The sequence below is a fragment of the Brassica napus genome, chromosome C8 (genome assembly GCF_020379485.1).
Source record: "Brassica napus cultivar Da-Ae chromosome C8, Da-Ae, whole genome shotgun sequence".
NCBI lineage: Eukaryota > Viridiplantae > Streptophyta > Magnoliopsida > Brassicales > Brassicaceae > Brassica > Brassica napus.
Genome location: NC_063451.1, coordinates 16641888 through 16663271, shown reverse-complemented (window position 1 = coordinate 16663271; position 21384 = coordinate 16641888). Strand labels below are relative to the sequence as shown.

The window sequence follows — 21384 nt, the reverse complement described above, 5'->3', positions numbered from 1 at the left end:
TAAACATACTCATTTTTATTTATAAAATCTTACGCTTCTAATACACCGAATAAGAAAATATAGCTACATATTTTAGTTCAAAATAAGCTTTGTTAAAATTAAATCGATATCAAATAGTAACTCCTTAGAAAGTTAACATCAACCAAGTAAAAACAACTATTATAGAAACAAATCAGAATCACATATATCCATTACCTTCATAAAGCAATATCAAGTTTTTAAATTTTAATCATTCTTTTGAATATGTGATTAGCTGATATAACCTTTTAATCGTTATGTATCCTCATTATTTTAAAAATAGTTACTACATATAAAAATATACCGTAGTATACAGCTAAAAACTATTAAACGAAAAAAACAGTAAGATAACTGATTAGTTTCATAAAAATCTACAAATACCAACCAAAAAACTAAGTTCTACTAACTCAATGAATTCTACCAAAGATTACATGTTATGGAAACCAATTTAAAAAAATCACTAATAGAAATACAAATATGCTACCAAAAGAAATATAATAGTTAAGAATACTAATCATTCTGTTCAAAAAAATTAAGTTAGTTAAAATTCATATGACAACTTCTTTTATCTACACATTACTAAAATATTAAACATTATATATATAATCAGTATTTATAGAAATATTTCAAATCAATATGGTCTATCATTAACAACTCTCAATTAGAAAATATTAATATTTTTAAAAAAGTTAAAGCGCATAATAAAAATAAACTAAAACAATAAAACGATAAAAATCACTATGGCTACACTAAATGACAAATATGACATACAAATATACACTTAAACTTTATATTATTTCAATATATATAAATGAACAACTTTGAATCAAATAATGGAACAGTACATTTGTTATACTTTTAAAATATACTATTACTAATATGATGTTTTTAGAAAACATAATATATGAAAACAACGTAACAATTTTTAAAGATTGTTGTAAATAGAAACTAATAACAAAGAAAAGTAGAAAACTAAAAAAAAATCTTAATTAAAACATCACTCTTTCGTAACTTTTTCTTTTCATTTATCAACTTAAAAATAATTTTAATATTAAATTATAATAGTTTCGACCTCTAATCAATTGAAACACCAAAATTTTAAAATATAATCTATATTTCCAAAACAAATATTGAAACATTATCCGCGCTATATTTCCAAAACAAATATTGAAACATTATCCGCGCGTAGCGCGGACCAGAACCTAGTAAATAATAAAACCTATAACCGGAGAACAAATTGTCTTTTTTCTTTTCTTTTCCTTTACAGTGGGTTTGTGAAGAACTAGCGATCGTCCCCCCCTTCGCAAATCTCCAAGAGTAAACCAGTCATGGATCTCTCTCCTGTTACCGATGCTTTAGCCGTCAAATCCTTTGATAAAATCGCCGACATCTGCGATACTCTCATGCTTCAGGTCCCAATTTTTTCTCTCGTTATCACTGTTTCTGGTGTTCGCTAGGGTTTATGGATTTCGTCAATGATAATCCTTCGTTCGATTGTAATCAAATAGGTCTCTGCCGAAGGAATCTCATTCCAGGATGACTGGCCTTACGCAATCCATCTTCTCGGTTACTTCTACCTTGACGATTGGTCTGTTTAAATTACTTTACTTCTTTGTTTATATCGTTTTCGCCGTTAATATAGCGATTCTTAATTGCTCTTTCTGCTTCGAGTTGAAATTGTAGATCCTATGATTGATTATAGAGCTATAATTTTGCTGTTCTCTACTTTGTACATGACTAAGTTGCTTTTTGATGTGTGCTATTTTGCTTGTCTGGATAATTCTGGAATGATAAAAAAATAATGCAGTGATAGTGCACGTTTCCTATGGAAAACAATACCTACGAGTGTGAAGGAGAGCAAGCCTGAAGTTGCTGCTGCTTGGAGGATTGGTCAGAAGCTCTGGACACGTGACTATGCTGGTGTATATGAAGCTATCCGGGGTTTTGATTGGAGTCAAGATGCTAAAGATATGGTTGCTGCTTTCTCAGGTATGTATACCATTAGCTATTATGAAACGGTTTCTTGAACTAAGCTGACAAACTTATGTAGCTGTGTTTGGTTTTGTTTGAAGATGTTTACACAAAAAGGATGTTTCAGCTTTTGTTGTCTGCCTACTCCACAATTACCATCCTTGATTTGGCTCTTTTCCTAGGGATGACAGAAGATGATGCCACTACTTGTAAGCTTTCTTTTTCTGCAATTTCCTCGGCCTCATCAGTTCTAAGATTTCAACTTAATCATTCTTATAACGAAACTAGACTCAAAAAGTTATCCTTTGGGACAATACTCGCAATGTCATAGCTTAGATCAACCATCTTTGTTTCGGAATGAGAAATCTATAAGTGTATTTTTGTATGTTGGATATATACACAGATGTTGTGGAGAAAGGATGGACAGTGGATGCAGCATCTCAAATGGTGACCGTGAAGAAGCAAGCGATTAAAAGAGAGCAAAAGGTGGATTCTTCGAAGCTGCAACGCTTGACAGAGTATGTGTTCCACCTTGAACACTAAACTCTCCTATTTTAGAAAAACCGAACCAGATTCTTTTTCAAAGAGACGGCTTTAGTAGTTTCAGTTTTAGTTTTTTTTTATTATGGGAGATTTATTTCAAAAGTTTGTAATCTCTGTTTTAGTACACTCTGATATGATGAGCTGATTTCGGTGTTAAATTGATCTTCCGCATGCTAAAAGTAGAATCATCACAAAGACACTTCTCATCTACCGGTCAGACGAAGAGAATTAAAAGCGTTTTAGATTTGGTGAATTAGAAAACTAAACAAAAATCTATGCCGAAGCCTCGAAACAACAGGACTACTTTCAGTTTTTGGAGAATTCACTTCACTAGTTGTAATTTAACATGGTTTATCTAAATTATCACTATTGTCGTATAGTTTTTGTATTGAAGTAATCTCCCGTGTAAGTAATTAGGTCTGTTATATTACACAATGGTCTGGTTGGTGGGTGTGGAGGTTGAGATATTATTTATACCGTCTTCTTACTTGTCGCGTCGGTTGGCTCTTTTACTCATCGGTCGTCACAAAAAGACTTTTCTCAACCACCGGTTGTGTCCGAGACAGAACAGTGTAAAGATGATCAATTAGTTAGTCATAATCCTTTACCGTTTTTTATACTTAATCATTGATTAACTATATATAATTGTTTTGCTATAAATAGAGTTTGAATGTTCTAGTTATCTATAAAAGCCTTTCGTGTGTTCCTTTAAACTTCGACATCCTCAAAACACTAAAAATGGCCAACTCGGTTAACGGTTGTAGTCATCGTCCTCACTACTTGATTGTAACTTTCCCGGCGCAAGGTCACATAAACCCTGCGATAAAACTAGCCAACCGCCTCATCCATCACGGAGCAACCATCACATACGCGACCACCATCTCAGCTCTCCGTCGTATGGGCGAGCCACCTTCCACCGAAGGCTTGTCCTACGCTTGGTTCTCCGATGGATTCGACGAAGGTCCCAAGTCCTTCGAGGACCAGAAAAACTACATGTCCGAGTTCAAACGCCGTGGCTCAGACGCCCTGAGTGACATCATCAGAGCCAATCTCGACGGAAACGCCGCCACAGAGCCAATCACCGGCGTTATCTACTCGGTGCTCGTCCCTTGGGCTTCTACGGTGGCGCGTGAGTTTCACCTCCCGGCTACGCTTCTCTGGATTGAGCCCGCCACTGTACTCGACATCTACTACTACTACTTCAACGCCTCTCACAGCCACCTCTTCGACACTGAACCGATTAAACTACAGAAACTGCCACCGCTCTCCACCCGAGACCTCCCGTCGTTTCTCCAGCCGTCGAATGTGTTACCGTCCGCTCTTGTAACGCTGAGAGAACACATCGAAGCTCTCGACTCGGAGTCGAACCCCAAAGTCTTGGTGAACACTTTCACCGAACTGGAACCGGAAGCGTTAACCTCCGTCGAGAAACTCAGAATGATTCCGGTCGGACCGTTGGTTTCCTCTTCCGACGATTCTTCTACCGGTAAAGCCGATCTTTTCAGATCATCAGACGAGGATTACATCAAGTGGCTAGACTCGAAGGCCGAGAAGTCGGTGATTTACGTGTCCTTAGGCTCGCACGGCGACGGTTTGTGGGAGAAACACATGGAGGCGCTCACTAGAGGCGTGTTGGCCACAGGAAGACCGTTCTTATGGGTGGTGAAGGAGACGAAAGCTGAAGAGAAGAAGAGTTGTTTCGTGGACTTGATCAGAGGAGATGATAAAGGTCTGGTGGTGGGGTGGTGCTCTCAGACGGCGGTTTTGGCGCATCCCTCGGTGGGGTGTTTTGTGACTCATTGCGGTTGGAACTCGACTCTCGAGAGCTTAGAGAACGGTGTTCCGGTGGTGGCGTTTCCGCAGTTCGCGGATCAGTGCACGACTGCTAAGCTTGTGGAGGATGTGTGGGGGATTGGAGTGAGAGTGAAGGAAGGGGATGAAGGACACGTGGATGGAGATGAGTTGAGATGGTGTCTGGAGAAGGTGATGGGAGGCGGAGAAGACGCGGATGAGATGAGAAGGAATGCGGCGAGGTGGAAGACGCTGGCCGTTGATGCTGCGGCGGAAGGTGGACCCTCGGATTTGAATCTCAAGGGATTTATGGAAGGGTGATTTGCTTCTTTTTTAGTTTTATAAGGTTAATAAAGAGTGAGTTAAAAGACGAGTGAAGATATGGTCTTTCTTCGTTCTTCTCCAACTTTTCTATTTTTTTTTTGGATCAAACTCCAACTTTTCTATTACTGCATCTTTTAAACGTTTTATATAGTGTTTCAAAAAAAAAAAAAAAAACCTTGAATAATAATTTATTAAGTAAAATGTAAAACCAAGAGTGCAAAAACGTTTACAGAAACCTGAAAAAGAAGAATGTCTCAGTATGGACCCGGTTCGGTAGAATCGAACCAACCAATTTAAAACGGTAAGATCACCACTTCAAGAACTCCAATTCCTCCGGACCGGCCATAAGATTTTCAGAACTGTAGATGATTTAGTAATAATTTTAATACACAAAATTTTTGAGTCATAAACCAGTGTTTGGCTGAATTATGCCCATGACCGATCTTGATTTCCTCGTGTTTTTCTTGAAACTACCATCCTCCCAAAAGACGCCATGGAGATTCTTGTAGCTTCATAAGTCAAACAAACTCTCAGCACATGTTATTCCACCTTTTCGAACTACATATGTTCAGTGCTATAGTTATTATACGATAATTTCTAGTTGTTCCTCGTAGAGCAGGTCCTAAATTTTGGAGACCATATTCAGTTACTGTATTTCTTACTTAGACTTGGTGTTTTTATTTCAATAATAGTTGGTTCACCCATTTACTAAACTCAGTTACCTTCAACACTTCCTTTTAATTGTGGTTTGGTCTAATTCCAAACTCGTTGTACTTTGCTTTAAACCATTCATGGTGAACCTTTTTTTGTACTTTATTATACGTCCATATGCATCCCTCTTGATACAATATAACCGCTTCAAAATGATGTTACTTTTGTTTATGGGTCTGAGAGATGTCAATTCAGGTGGGGTCCCACATCGGAAGTTTAAACAAAGACGGTCTAATATATAAAGAGATATTCAACTCTAATTAGCATGAGGTCTTTTGGGAAGGAAATCAAAAGTAAAATTATGCGGGCTTGTCTAAGGCCCAAAATAAAAAATATCGTATTAATCAAACAATATAGAGTTGGACATGGATTCCCAATATTGGCATCAGAGTCAAGTTGACGAAATCTACAAGAATACCAGAATACCCTTCGAATAGGAATGAAACCCTTCAAGGTGGAAAGAGAGGTTCAGCAGAGATTAAGACCCTGATGTCGAAGACGCGACAAGATAAGGTGCCAGGGAATTTCATTAAAATGAAAAGGACACAAGAAGAGTGTGGTCCTTGATTTGAGGGGAAGAATGAGAGATGTCAATTCAAGTCCCACATTGAAAATTTAGACAAGGAGTGTCTAATATATAAAGAGATGTCCAACTCTAATTAGCACGAGACCTTTTGGGAAGAAAACCAAAAGTAAAACCATGCAGACTTGACTAAGACCCAAAGTGGAAAATATCATACTAATCAAACAATATAGAGTTGGACATGGATTCCCAACAGGGTTTGTCTACAAGTTTCCATGTTATAGTCTTATCTATCGTCTGAACTTCTTCACTTATAGCATTACCCCTTGTGATACGATCCTGATCAGCTCGATTAGTTTCAAACTTCATGAAGTCCAGTGAAGGGATTAGCTAAGCTACTAATCAATGCTTGGCTAAAAGGACTGTTTCAAAGTCTTATTGGGATGATCATGAGGTTCCGGACCGAGATAGAGAAATCAATCTTGATACGGCTTGGAAACAACTTGAACAAGAAAGCTGCAACCAACTGGACGAGTTTGGAGAGGACGAGCTGATTGAATCATCGACGGGTGAACTGGACGAACTTGCGCATGGAGATAAAGGTGCAACCGACATGACCTAAACAGAGAGGAGATGAGGAGCAACCTGTTTGAGCTCAGTATGACCTATGGATGCCAGTTTCCTCGTGCAAGTGGGCTTGAGGAACAAACCAATCAAGTCAAGAAGGTGTCGGATCAGACTAGAATTGAAGATGGACAAAACAAGATTCTTTCGGCCCAAAATAGGATATTCTCGTTCCACTTGTTTCCTTGGCTGGGCCAACTATATGTTCACGTCTCAATGCTTATCAGGAAGAATTTCAACACTTTGTTCAAGTTATGGACGAGCGCCTAGGAAAAATTCGGCTGAAAAAGACCTTATCGGTCCATGAAGATAAATGATCGACCTCCATGGCCCATCTATGGTCTAACCACGTCCTTAAGTGTATTATACTTTATTTTTGATGTATTTGGGCTCTATTCGATGTAGACTTAGAGCATCAACAACGCAGACGCTTAACCCGGTTGCTTAGTGTTTTTAGGTAAAAAAAAAGAAAATTGTGTAATTAAATAAGAAGCGCTGCTTAATTAAGCTTCACAAGAAGCGTTGCTTATGTAACATGTGTCAAACAATCACCGTTCTTCCTCTGTCTCGACGAAATCATCCGATGCCGCTTTCTCTTTTCTCGATCACACGTCTCGAAGCCGGAGACCTCCGACGGAGTTGTGTCGCGACCTGCTCGGACCTCGTTTCAGGCTGTCTCTGACTGCCTTCGGACTTCTCCTACCTCTCTCGTCGCCGGATCCTCTTTTCTCGTCACTGCATAAACCCTAGCTTTGTGGATTCAATTCGTTATCATGGATCAACAGCCAGAACCAGTTACTTACGTATGCGGAGGTAACCATCTTCTTCCTCTCATCGAAAAATTTGAATCAGAACTTGATAATACCATATGTATCGCGTCTGTTAAAGATGGTAGCTTTGTGATTTTGAAAGGTTTAAACGTGTTCTTATCATCATATGAGAAAAGGTGATTTGTCAAGACATGCCTCTTTTGAGTACGTTTCTGTATTGTTTTGAGGAGGAGCTCTGCTTATCAAGCTTATCCCAAGCAGCCTCAGACATTACACAAGTTCTGAATGATTTAGTTTGCTAAACTTGTTTTTCTGAATTGGTAGATTGTGGACAAGAGAACACTTTGAAGTCTGAGGATGTGATCCAGTGCAGAGGTGTTGCAGGCTGGAAATCAGGGATGGCAAAATGGTTGATGGAAGCTTGATGGATCGACCAAAGATATGATTGGATGGGCGATATGATGGAATGCAAGTTATGATCCTGAAAACAAATGCAAAAACAAATGAGATATGATTTATAATATGATAAAACAAGATAAATAAAGATAGATAGGATGTAATTAGGCTGCTGGTCGTGTGACACTCTCAGCCTAATCAGTTGATGATTGAAGTGGATTGAGATGGTGCTTTGCTTGCTGGATGTGTATCACTCTCAAGTTTGGCAAACGAATTGGAATGGAAGGATGGGGGATTGAGGACGCCACAAGACTCTATGGAAAGGAGCCTTGATAAGTCAAGGTGCTTTGGAGTTGCTTCACACAAACTCAAAAGTCTTAGAACAATAGTTTTAAGAAAACTAGAAAAACTGAATAATTCTTATTACCTTAAAAATGGGGTGATCTACAATGAAACAAAGACTAGAGCTTTATAGGCTCGACGAAGGACTCTCTAACAGTCTGAAAATGACATAAGGAAAGAAAATAAATCGAAATAAAAGTCTTGGATGAGAAGGTTTTGATGGCTCCATGGAAACTAGCCGTTAGCTCGATTTGTGCCTTCAAAAAGGAATCTTGGATGATCTTGTATCTGGACAGCTTCTGGATGTAGCCACGGTCAAGAAGTCTTCCTGACATGTCTCTGAGTTGCCTTGATGGAGAATATGGCCGTTGGTCTTGAATAAATATCTGTAGAGACTTCTTCAAAGCATTTAGTGTAGTTGCTGCCAAATATGGAAGGTTGATGGGAAGAGAGATCCTCCTGATCTCCTGGGTGCTGGTGCAGCTGAGGACTTCTTGGATGTCTTCTGGATGGTTTATATTATGTCCTGGCTTCCATAGATACGTTTGGGTCGAACCAAACTGAAGGAGTAGAAGACATTCCTTAAATAATATCGGTTTGGCCAATTGATGCAAACCGGCTTGATCTTTTGGTTTAATTGGGATCCACCTGATCCAGTGTGGCATGGTGCTTCCTAGGATGTTGTGGAGTGCCTCTGAATGACTTAGAAGGTCTCCTGGCTGCCATTCTTGAGGTTGGTTTGATGTGAATCCCGAATCTTCCAAATAAGGCAAGTGTAGAGCTGGTTTGACCGGTTTTGGGAAATTGATCATATCTTCCAATTTCCTTGGCCATTTCTCGAGATCTTGGGCTTTATGTAAAGCTAATAAACTCCTCTTGACTCCTATAATCATTTTTGGTTCAGGACTCTTCTTCTTTGGGCTTGAATCCTCTTCTAAAGTCGCATACTCGCAGATGGACGGGCTGAGAAACCTCTGAATTGTAAAATTTATAACTTCTTGATCCCTGAATATTTTGGGCCGATTCCAGTTGTCCTGGACTCCTTCTTGAGTTTAGAATCCATAACAATTATCCTCAGCATTTAAACCCTCCTGGTTTGTAAGATATGGCGATTTTAGTGAACGTATGTCCTGGCTGGCGTCTTGGCTGGTTAAGTAGGGCTTTGGGTTGACCTCTGGTTCAGTTGCTGATCTGATGGCCGCATCATACCCTCCCCCTTGACAAAGTTTCGACCTCGAAACTGGATAACCTGTACCAAGATAGAGCAAGTCAGCTTTCATATTCTTTTGAGATTCTAAGGTCTTACCTTGATATTGTTTCGGTTTGGGGATGGATTGTGCATCAGGTGGCTCTTCTTTCAGCAAATAGGATATGATCACGCCTCTTCTATGGACTTTGGCATTGCCTCTCTTCTTCAGTGGATGGTCCTTCATACTCCTAGTAGGCTCGATTCTGACCATCTCTGGGATGGATCCTCCTCGCAACAAAAGATTATCCGGTGGGATTTCTTTGAAGCGTTCTTCTTTGCAACCTGAAATTTTTTTAACATTCTGGACAAAGAACAAGTGAATTATATCTGATACTGGAGTTTTATGAACAGAATGTGTTATGGCCGGATTTACCTTGGGTGCATCAGCATGATGAAGAATGATATTCTTCTTTGGACAGATTTGGTTAGATGGCTTCCTTTCTTGCAACTGTTTACCTTGGTTGGTATGACCATCTTTTTGTGATAGCTCAGCTCGGTTTTTATGTTCTTCTTGACTTATACCTGGATCAAAACATCTTGGCAAAGACAAGTATATTATACCAAAATAAAAGGATTTATAAAATGATATAAACATAGAACAATTAACCCTTAAATCAGTTGTGGCAGCAAGAACTTCTTGTTCTTTCTTTGCCTTGTACTCACCTTGGTTTCCTGTAATAATTTCACTTTTCCTTGTACAAGACAGTGCATTAATCTTGTCATGGAATTAATAATATCATGATGATCTAGAGTGAAATTTACCTCAGGTTTTGGCACTTGAACAATCTTTTGTTCAGATTTCGGTTTCCACTTGTAGTGTGGATTTTGATTGAGCTCATGTACTGGTTCGGTCCTTGTAACCTCAGTAAGAATATGGCTCTCATCTGGTACCCCTGTACCAAGAAGATTCACGTTTAAACCAGTAGCTAAAGGATGTGTTAGACACTTGCCTTGGTTTGATACTTTTATTACTGGTTTTGCTTCTTTAAGGAAATTTGATTGCTTTTCCTTCTGGTCCATTAGAAGGTTTGCTCTTAGTGTGTCATCTCCGTGGGATCTAGACTCTTTAATACCTGTAATAACACTCTTGGACAAAGACAAGTGCATCATACATGTGGTAGATGATTTATGAACAATATCATCAAGTATAGGACTTACCTTAGCCTTTACTTGCATAGTAGCATGCTCCTGTTTTTCTTTGGACCTGATCAAAGTGTTTTGGCCGACAATTTTACTCATCTTCATGGCCTCTGGGATGTCACTCTTCTGGTCTAAGCAGTGTACAATGGCGTGCCCTTGGTTTGGCTGAAAGTAGTCTTGTTGAGGCAAGACTCTTTGACCTTCTTGTGCCACAATTTTTCTTGCTTCTTTGAAACCATGAGTTAGATACCTCCTTGGGAATAGTTCTTGGATTTCAGAACTTGTAAACTCTGGTGCAAATCTATCCCTCATGACTTACTTAAGAGCTCTCCACGTTTTGATAGTTGGCTCATTGTAAAACCGCCTATCATCTTCTTCTTGTACCCACCATTTAAAGGCTTCTTCTCTAAGTTGATCAATAGCATAAGCTAGCCTTTCTTTCCTCAGGATGTTGTTGAAGTGAAACCATTCATCAAGGTTCCTCTCCCATCTAAGATAACCTCTTTTTACTGAAAATTTAAAGATTTCAATTTTATCAGCAAAAGAGTTATAATCAAACCGAGAATTAACAACAAAAGGGTTGTGGGTATTAGAAGTTGGAGTCTGATTGATCCTTGAAGGATCTGGTGGCTTGGGCTCGACATATATAGCCCCTGGTGCATCTCCACATCTTGTTTTTCCTTGCTGGGGTCGTTGGCCTTGTGCCTGATTTCTTTTCTCCAGTTGAGCAATCTTAATTTGGAGCTTTTGTAGAGCTACGGACTGTTGGCTCAATGTGGCCTTTAGGTTTTGGCCCTGTCCCTCCTCTTCCATTGCTTCCTGAAAACAATCTCAAAGAGCAAGTGAAAGTATTGGAAGTTTTGGTAGAACCAAAATAAGACAAATGCAATGATGCAATTTAACTAAACCGATAAAATATGTAAATATGAACCGATATAAAATAACTATGCAATAAATAATTTTTATTTTGGTTTTCTGAATGTAAACTCAAAATTAAACTATATGATATGATAAGAAACACAAATGGAAAGAAAATATGGAAATTAAACTAACAATGATGAATTTTTTTTTTTTTTTTGAGTTTTCTTATGCAAGTAACCGAAAATGGAAACAAATATGTATGCTTGAACCCAAAATGATATAAACTAAGCTGAATAATTTTTTTTTTTGAATGCCAATAACAAACTTTTGAAACAAATATGGTATGCACGAAATTTAATAAAATGCTATGCCTTTTTATTTTTTTATTTTTATGCAAGATCAAAACAAGAAACAAATATGGAATGCAGATTTTTTTTTTTTTTGACTTTTCTAAAATGAATGCACAAAATCTAAAAATGGCAAGTGGAGCTGGGGAATGAATGCAAACAACTAGACAATAATTTCAAACTAATTTCGTGAATCAAATGCAAGAAAATTATTCTCTTTTGTTTTCTTTTCTTAAGAACAATAACAATGCAAAAACTGTTTTTATGGATTTTTTTTTTTGGTTTATGAATGAAAAAATAAATGCAAGCAAATATGAATGATGCAAGGATAGATGGACCTGATTCAGGAGCTTGAGCTCTGATACCAAATGTTGCAGGCTGGAAATCAGGGATGGCAAAATGGTTGATGGAAGCTTGATGGATCGACCAAAGATATGATCGGATGGGCGATATGATGGAATGCAAGTTATGATCCTGAAAACAAATTCAAAAACAAATGAGATATGATTTCTAATATGATAAAACAAGATAAATAAAGATAGATATGATGGAATTAGGCTGCTGGTCGTGTGACACTCTCAGCCTAATCAGTTGAAAATTGAAGTGGATTGAGATGGTGCTTTGCTTGCTGGATGTGTATCACTCTCAAGCTTGGCAAACGAATTGGAATGGAAGGATGGGGGATTGAGGACGCCACAAGACTCTATGGAAAGGAGCCTTGATAAGTCAAGGTGCTTTGGAGTTGCTTCACACAAACTCAATAGTTTTAAGAAAACTAGAAAAACTGAATAATTCTTATTACTTTAAAAATGGGGTGATCTACAATGAAACAAAGACTAGAGCTTTATAGGCTTGAAAAAAGACTCTCTAACAGTCTGAAAATGACATAAGGAAAGAAAATAAATCGAAATAAAAGTCTTGGATGAGAAGGTTTTGATGGCTCCATGGAAACTAGCCGTTAGCTCGATTTGTGCCTTCAAAAAAGGAATCTTGGATGATCTTGTATCTGGACAGCTTCTGGATGTAGCCACGGTCAAGAAGTCTTCCTGACATGTCTCTGAGTTGCCTTGATGGAGAATATGGCCGTTGGTCTTGAATAAATATCTGTAGAGACTTCTTCAAAGCATTTAGTGTAGTTGCTGCCAAATATGGAAGGTTGATGGGAAGAGAGATCCGTCTGATCTCCTGGGTGCTGGTGCAGCTGAGGACTTCTTGGATGTCTTCTGGATGGTTTATATTATGTCCTGGCTTCCATAGATACGTTTGGGTCGAACCAAACTGAAGGAGTAGAAGACATTCCTTAAATAATATCGGTTTGGCCAATTGATGCAAACCGGCTTGATCTTTTGGTTTAATTGGGATCCACCTGATCCAGCGTGGCATGGTGCTTCCTAGGATGTTGTGGAGTGCCTCTGAATGACTTAGAAGGTCTCCTGGCTGCCATTCTTGAGGTTGGTTTGATGTGAATCCCGAATCTTCCAAATAAGGCAAGTGTAGAGCTGGTTTGGCCGGTTTTGGGAAATTGATCATATCTTCCAATTTCCTTGGCCATTTCTCGAGATCTTGGGCTTTATGTAAAGTTAATAAACTCCTCTTGACTCCTATGATCGGTTTTGGTTCAGGCCTCTTCTTCTTTGGGCTTGAATCCTTTTCTAAAGTCGCATACTCGCAGATGGACAGGCTGAAAAACCTCTGAATTGTAAAATTCATAACTTCTTTATCCCTAAATATTTTGGGCCGATTCCAGTTGGCCTGGACTCCCTCTTGAGTGTAGAATCCATAAAAATTATCCTCATCATTTAAACCCTCCTGGTTTGTAAGATATGGCGCTTTTAGTGAACGTATGTCCTGGCTGGCGCCTTGGCTGGTTAAGTAGGGCTTTGGGTTGACCTCTGGTTCAGTTGCTGATCTGATGGCCGCATCAAGAGGCATGATTTTGTTTGAAACACAAATGTGATAGGGATCAAGTTTTTAAATTAACACTCTCTACCTAATTATTGTGGTCGTTTATCCTCTTGCAGTAGGTCATTCAACAACCATCTAGTGTCTGGTACATTATCAGGTAGTGAACCTGCGGAAGCTCTTATTAGAAGAAAAGTGTGGACGAAATGGCTTGAGGACAAAAACTTTTATGAAGCAGTAATTACACAATACAGTGCTGCTGAGACTTTTACATCGAGAGACTGATCAACTTGGTCTTGTTCAAGCCGTTATTGTTGCTTGGTCTTGTTCAAGCTCAGGATTGGTCTTGTTCAAGGCGTTATTGTTGCTGGTACTAGGAGCTTTTGCTATTGTTGGTCTTGTTCAAGCTCAGGATCAACAAGGTATCCACTTCTTATCTTAATGTTTTGTGTCTCGAAATACTTCTACTCTTTATGATTCATGTCTCTTGTCATGACTACGATGGTCTTACTTGTATTCTTGTGAACTCTTGTAGAGTGTGCTTGAAAAGTTTTGTGTTTCAATGTTTAATTTTTTTTTAAGAACCCCTAAATAAGATACTTGCATCGGAGGACAACAATTTAGAGGTTTATTAAATTAAGTGCTTAACACCCATTTATTACTAAAAAAGTGATTAAAAACTATATTACGGGTGCTAGGGTTAATGGTGATCTTAGTTGGTTTTGGTTTTGGAGTTTCTTTTTTTGTAATAGAATTTGGACTTTCTAAACCCATTATGAGTCGGTTGGTGCTCTTAAACCAAGTAGCAATAGGAAAATGAAAGTAAAAACAGTTCTAAGACATATTAGGTTTATTTTAAGACGCAAATGTGTCTCTCATATTATTTTCCAAAACAAAGTCCAATGCCATCCACCACTTATTTGTAGGTTTCCGTATATCCTCTTTTTTTTTTTTTGTCAAAAGGTTTCCGTTCAGAGAAAATGACAAGAATAACACAAAAAAAAGTTTTTGTCACAAATATAGGCTCTAAGAATAAAAATGACCAAAATAGCACTTAATATTTTACCAAAATAGATAAATATACACTTATACCCCAATGGTAAATTAATTTAGACATTAGGGTTTAGAGTTAAGGAGTGGAGTTTAGGGTTTAGGGTTTAGGGTTTAGGGTTTAAGGTTTAGGGTTTAGGGTTTAGGGTTTAGGGTTTAGAGTTTAGGGTTTAGAGTTTAGAGTTTAGGGTTTAGGGTTTAGAGTTTAGGGGTGGGGTTTAGGGTTTAGGGTTTAGAGTTAAAAGGTGGGGTTTTGGATTTAGGGTTTAGGGTTTAGGGTTTAGGATTTAGGGTTTAGGGTTTAGAATTTAGGTTTTAGGGTTTAGAATTTAGGTTTTAAGGGTTAGAGCTGGGGAGTGGGGTTTTGGGATAAGATTTCAAATTTTTGAAAAATAAAAAAAATTTAAATTTTTCAAAATATAAATTGCTATTTTTTGTCATTTTAGTTTTTGAGGGCTATTTTTGTGATATAAACTTAGAAATGTGCTATTTTGGAGATTTGCCCTACCGTTTATCCTTTTTTTTTGGTTTTAGTGTTTAAATTTTTTAATATGACAAAAATCTGATTAAACTGACCTACACCAAACTGAAATAAGGAATATAGTTTGATTTTATTATAAACGTTATTTCCAGTAACCAGTATACTTATATGATTTAGTTAAATAGTATTATAAAGTGGTGTAGCTATATGTAAACTAGATAATTTTCAAAATATATTTTTCAACAATATCGTCCCAGTGAAACCAAAACATGGTTATATATCATGTGGAGATTGTATGATTAAGTAAACAAATCTTTGAATCTCTAAGCACTGTTGGTCCACAAAATGAGAAAACATTTGGAACTCAAGAACTGAATGAATCATATTCAAATCAATTTAAGCCATAACAGAAACGGTTTCAATATAATATCTAATTTTGTAAAACAGAATAAATAAAAAATCGAGCTAGATCAAACTCCCTTATTCTAGTACTATAACTAGGCCTATTGTTTTCTAAAATCGAGAATATCTTTACATCTCAACGTCATCGAGACCTGGTAAAGGGAACCTGAGAAGAGCTGCAATTCCAGTATGCATTGCCAGTTGTTCACCTGAAACATGCATCGAAGAAAATATAAAAGCCTCTCCTCCTAATTTTTTCACCGACTCCACAAAATCCACATATTTCTTCCTTTCTTTCACGTCAGAATTTTTAAACAGCTCATCTGTAATGAGAAGTGTTTGGATTGCCTTTTGTTCATGAGCAAACTCCACATGCTTCGGTCCGTAGCATGCCCGATATGGATCCTTTTCGAACATGGTGAAGAAATCCCTGAAAGCGCTCACCTCTTTCGATGCTTTTGTATCTTGGATCATCTTCATCACTTTGGGGTCACACAGAACCTCTCCAAGGCTATGTCTATATCCGGAGTTTGCATGCACCAGAAGTATACGTGATTTGTTCTCAGTAATAGGTTTCAACTGTCTTCTCTCTGCTTCCAACAACAAGTGGCGATGAAACTGATCCTTTGTAAAGCCAGGACTTGCGATCACTACACACCGAACGACACTGAAGTCAACGTGTTTCACAAAGGCACGCACAACGTTCTCAAAGAATTTCTTCAAAGCAGCCTCGTAACCAGCATGCTTACGATTAGGAATTGATGTTTCTATTGGTGCACCCACACTTTTTCCGACAAGGAAGATTTGTGCATGTCCTTCTTGCATTAGAACTACAGCTAAATCATCACTGGAGATACGATGTTTTGCCTGGTTGAGTGTATCAATAGCCAATGAGTCCCATATTTTTTTCCTCAATAGAAAACGTCGTTTCAGCACGAGCTCCAAACTATGGTATGCACCAAGCGGTACGTGCTCGTTCTCAAGGATATTCGTCCCAAGTATGCGCAAAACACCACCGTCTTTGTCATAGTTTACCTCCTCAACTTGTACTTCTAGCTTCAGTGTCAGACGTTCAGACACTAGAGGTTTAGAGTCGTCAAGCTCAGCGTCTAAACGTTTTTTAGAGTCACCACGTTTTTTAGAGCCTACACGTTTTTTGGAGTCAACACGTTGATCAGAGTCAGAGTCTTCACGTTTAGAGTCAACACGTTCAGAGTCTACACGTTTAGAATTTCCTCTCTCTCTCAGAACCTTTCTCGATGTGACAGCCATTACACTATCGCCGGGGCCAATTAAGTTATAAGTAAACCAGAGATCATCCGAGTCCTCCGCCATCAGTTTAGCGCTTCCTGGTCCATCACGAACAAAATCCCTGCGGAGGATTCTCATGTTTCAAGCTTTTTTTCAAAACCAAGGAGCCTCGAGAGAAATTTTTGTTTTTGTAAAAGCAAATTATAATCTCTTTATACAGAGAGAATTTTTTAGGTTTTTTTTCCTGCTCCTGCTCAGTTTTGGTGTTTTCCTTCTCCGGCTTAGTTTGGTCAAAGAAAAAGGAAATTCCCTTTTCACTTTTTGTTTTCATTGGATAAATATTTCAATTTATTTTTTGTTTTCAAATAAAAACATGTAAAGTACAAAAATTAAACGGTTCATAATAACCATAATGCCATCCAGTCATCTATCCCACTTCAAACCCGGTTCAAAAATCTGTCCCAAATCAAAAGACTCATTAATAAAATAACAAATCAAAGAAGAACGAAGTCTCTTTGGGTTTGAATGCAGTGCAGTATGAATGCAGTACAAACGCAGGAAAAAATAATATGCAGATTGATATGCACTTTCCAATCACCATTAAAAGTGCAGAAGAAATTATAGTATTAAAAAATTAAGAAAACTGCATGCAACAAAATTTATGTGACAAAAAAACTGATCTGCATGTAATAGGGAAAAGTGGACTGGTCGAATACAGGAGCCCAATGAAAAGTTTTCTTTGATTTTTTTTTTAAACGACTACCTTTTCTCCTTTACTTATCAATATTTTATATTACATTATTTCTTTCCTTCACAAATTACAATTCCTCTTTAAGTGTAAGTTTTTTTTTGTTTTTTATAACAAATTTAAGATGAATTTTCTTATGCAAATATTTAAAAATGATATATATGTATATTAAATATTATTAAATTTGATAAACACTTGTATATATATAATTTACATATTCAGAAATAAGGGTGGACATAAATCGGATATCCGGGTTTTTAGAAATATTCGTGATCCGATCCGTTTCTTCAGAATAATCAATTATTTGTTCGGATTCAATCTGTGCCCATCATGATATTATATGTTCCGGATATCCGGAAAATTGTAGATTTTGACCGGATATCCTATTATATCCGTAAAATAAATAAAAATTATAAAATAAATAACAATTGAAAAATAATATAAAATAATAATATTTTATTATAAAATAAAAATTTATTTACTTTTTAAAATTCTAATGAATAATTAACCATTCAGTAAATAAAATACTGTAAAACTTATATAAAATATAATATTTATATAACTTATGTATAATTCCTTAAATATATGTATATATGCATATAACGGATCAGACAAGATATTTGTTCTTAAAAATATTAATATTAATATTTGTGATTTACTTTGTTTCTTACGGATATCTCTACTTTTCGGTTCGAATCGAAATGGATAATGAATCGAATCAAAATTTACAGATATTTTGCCCAGTCCTGTTCAAAATTTATATAATTTTTCTGTAGAATGATTTTATGCACACTATTTTTTCTAATATTAAAAAAAAATCAAAGTATATCCAATAAAATATAAAAATCAAGGTACATTGTTATTTGTTTTTAAATAAATTATGAAAACTTTAATTTATTAGAAATAAGTTAAAAATTAATATTCAGTAATACACAATAAAAATTAACATGTTCTGTACAAGTAGATATTCGTTTGTATTTGTATTTTAGATATTTAGCTTACAAAATTATTTTTAACATTTAGTCAAATATGCTAATTCGTAAATTAGTTTAAACAGTTAGAACTGTATTTGTTTTGCATTTATTCTGCTTGATCTGCATTTATTCTGCTTGATCTGCATTTTGTGTTTGATCTGCATATTTTTGATCTGCATACCATTCGAAGCCTTTATAGGTTATGGAGAAAGTCAACGCAAAAATAACCGGTCAACCAAAAACATAAAGGAGATCAGATCATTGTTTTTTGATCAAATCATTAAAGAGGCATTGATGGTGCTAAATAGACACCATATATCTTCCGATAGGGCATGCGGAGTGAAAGTTCTTCCACCATTTCTAGCAAATATAAAAATATAAAAAATTTCAGAAGGAAAAAAGAGAAAGTAAAAAAGAAGAATGGATTTGTGATAAAAATATTTTTGATTGGTTGGTTCTGCAACTGTCTCTTTATTAATGGTTCAAATGATTTTGAAAAATAAAAAAAAAAAATAATTTTTTTGAGAAACTGAAACTTTTTCTACCGATGCAGATGACTTTACAATTCACGGACAACCACCTATAAAAGGAACAAGAAGATAAAGACGAAGGGTATCCATATTTTAGACACCAAAATTATAAACTTTTTGTACTCAGATCATATACTCCCTATTCATCATATCATTCACCAACATTCATATACTTCCCATCTATCAAAATTCCCCTGTTATTGCATTGCTCTTGTCTAGGACTTTCATCTTATATATTAAAACAGAAGTCACAACTTTGATTCATGTGTGATTTTTTTAAAAAATGGACCTAATGGACATATTCCTAAAAATTCATATTACATTTAATCTTTAATCTTATCATTTAAATTTTGGGCCTACAAGAAATTTTTATTGGGCTATCAATAATTAGATTTAAACAATAGATGATCTATTGGATTTATAGATAATATAAATTAAATAGATATAATTTAATATTGTAATACTATACCTCCATATGTTAATTATTTAAATATTTGTCGATGTTAAATTTTAAAATTATAAAGATTTTTTTTAAATAACAAAAATAATATCATCTAATAATGATTAATCTTTACTACCTTAAACCAATGAAAACAAATTTTAAACTATATGGTTTATTTTAAAAATTAAACAAAAACTAAATGTTTAATTATTTACTCGATAATATAAATCTACGAAGCGAAAAGTTTAATTTTTTAAAAACTTTCTAAATTTGTGAAATGTTACAATATCTTTGGATATGACGATAAAATAATCACTACAAGAAAGCATGAAATTACCGACTGCATGTTGCGACTGATTATGTAGTCGCAAAATATTGCGACTGGATTGCGACTGTTTTACGACTTATTTGAGACTAAACAAATCAATCGCAAATCAGTCGTTATTTTGCGACTAAACAAATCAGTCGCAAATCAGTCGTTGTTTAGCGACTGTTGTGCGACTACATACTTTGGTCGGCATCTATAGTCGCAAAACAGTCGCTAAATAACGACTGATTGGCAGGATATATATTAAGTAGTTGCAAAACAGTTGTTAATTACCGACTACATTGCCGATCAAAATATGTAGTCGCAAAACAGTCGCTAATTTTGCGACTACATACTCTATACCCTAAACTCTTATCTTAACATCTATACCCTAAACCCCAAATTTAAACCTACATATAACATTATAAAATTTAATCTTTTCAATCTTATCATTTAAATTAAACTTAAACTTTCAATATTTTTTAAAAAAGATATAATAAAAATATAAACCTCATATATACTATATACATTAAATTTTAAACTAAACTCCAAATACTATAAATTAATCTTAGGCTTTAAATTTTGTTTTTAATAATTTACCTTATACCCAAATCTAAACCAAACAACTCTAACATCTTCAAAATTGAACACCAAATCTTAAACATACATTTTACAAATTTTAAATTTGATATCTAATACTTTAAATTTAGACCATTTATAAACAAACTATATAGAAATAGAAAAGAAAATTTTATTATTTTCAACTATAATATTCCAAACTTTAATTTTAACCCTCAAACCCTATATCATAACTTTTAACCTAAACTCCAAACATAAAATCACAAACTTAAAAAAAAAAACTAACCAAAACTTCAAACTTAACATCAAACCCTACACAAATTAATCATATTTCTTCTCTATATAAATTAGGATAAAAATAAAAATAAAACTAAATATAATCTATAATCTCTTCTCTTAAATAAAAAGCTTCTCTTTTTGTATATATCGGTCAATACTCTAGCTAAATGATATTATCTCAATCGTTGATTATCTTAAATTGGCTTAAATCTAATGGTCTAGATTCATTTTCTTTTGTGTGTGTTTCTTCTCTTCTGAAACAAAGAGCAATCCATCCTTTTATTTTCTATTGGTTGAGTACCAATTGGCGAGGATAACCAATATTTTAATCTCCGCCTTTGATTATTCTTAATCCAATGGTCTACATCTCTCTCATATCTGTCTTCTTTTTCACGAGTAATCAATCTTCTTCCTCTTTCATCTTCAACTTAGAAATCATTGTTCTATCTCTTTCGTCCTCTCTTCTCTGTCTCTCCATCTCAGCTCTATCTCTCCTGTTCTTTCTTTCTGCACTGAAACCGGTGTTCGTCTTCAAGCTCAAGCTCTTCATTTCCACCTCACTTATGCTCAATCCTTCTCGTCACTTCTGCTCAAGCTATTAATAGACGGCGACGGAAGGTACATAGAGACAATGAAATCTACACAGAGACAACGGAAGCTACACAGATGCTGTGGAGGCGGAAGCTACATAAAGACGATGACGACCACCGTTGTGTCTACGGTAAAGCTCTTCCCGCCTCTCCTCACCTCTTCACAAGCTCACCGTCTGTCTTCTCGTATCGGGCTCAGGCTCATCACCGTTCAAGCTTGCCTCCTATGTTCAAGCTCC

General features: G+C 36.0%; 3 protein-coding genes across 3 annotated transcripts; 2 read left to right on the top strand and 1 right to left on the bottom strand.

Annotated features, from left to right (window-relative positions):
* Positions 1-1224: 1224 nt before the first annotated feature.
* Positions 1225-2690, top strand: LOC106416121 (COP9 signalosome complex subunit 8). Its single transcript, XM_013856957.3, has 5 exons — positions 1225-1430; positions 1527-1606; positions 1826-2007; positions 2091-2198; positions 2393-2690. Exons 1-5 carry the CDS (start codon positions 1347-1349, stop codon positions 2530-2532), a joined length of 594 nt encoding a protein of 197 aa, XP_013712411.1. The 5' UTR covers positions 1225-1346; the 3' UTR covers positions 2533-2690.
* A 319-nt stretch (positions 2691-3009) lies between these two features.
* Positions 3010-4855, top strand: LOC106416120 (UDP-glycosyltransferase 75C1). The gene has a single exon (XM_013856955.3). The coding sequence runs from the start codon at positions 3271-3273 to the stop codon at positions 4642-4644; it is 1374 nt and encodes a 457-aa protein (XP_013712409.1). The 5' UTR covers positions 3010-3270; the 3' UTR covers positions 4645-4855.
* Positions 4856-14895: 10040 nt separating this feature from the next.
* On the bottom strand, positions 14896-19117 carry LOC106414799 (protein PELOTA 1). Its single transcript, XM_013855379.3, has one exon. It carries the CDS (start codon positions 16832-16834, stop codon positions 15575-15577), a length of 1260 nt encoding a protein of 419 aa, XP_013710833.1. The 5' UTR covers positions 16835-19117; the 3' UTR covers positions 14896-15574.
* Between the last annotated feature and the right edge of the window lie 2267 nt (positions 19118-21384).

Excerpts from the sequence above, each read along its gene's own strand:
- LOC106416121 (XM_013856957.3), top strand. The coding sequence starts at position 1,347 with ATGGATCTCTCTCCTGTTACCGATGCTTTAGCCGTCAAATCCTTTGAT. Across the intron at positions 1,607-1,825 it reads TACTTCTACCTTGACGATTG|TGATAGTGCACGTTTCCTAT; the intron begins GTCTGTTTAAAT and ends AAAATAATGCAG. Across the intron at positions 2,008-2,090 it reads TATGGTTGCTGCTTTCTCAG|ATGTTTACACAAAAAGGATG; the intron begins GTATGTATACCA and ends TTTTGTTTGAAG.
- LOC106416120 (XM_013856955.3), top strand. The coding sequence starts at position 3,271 with ATGGCCAACTCGGTTAACGGTTGTAGTCATCGTCCTCACTACTTGATT.
- LOC106414799 (XM_013855379.3), bottom strand. The coding sequence starts at position 16,834 with ATGAGAATCCTCCGCAGGGATTTTGTTCGTGATGGACCAGGAAGCGCT.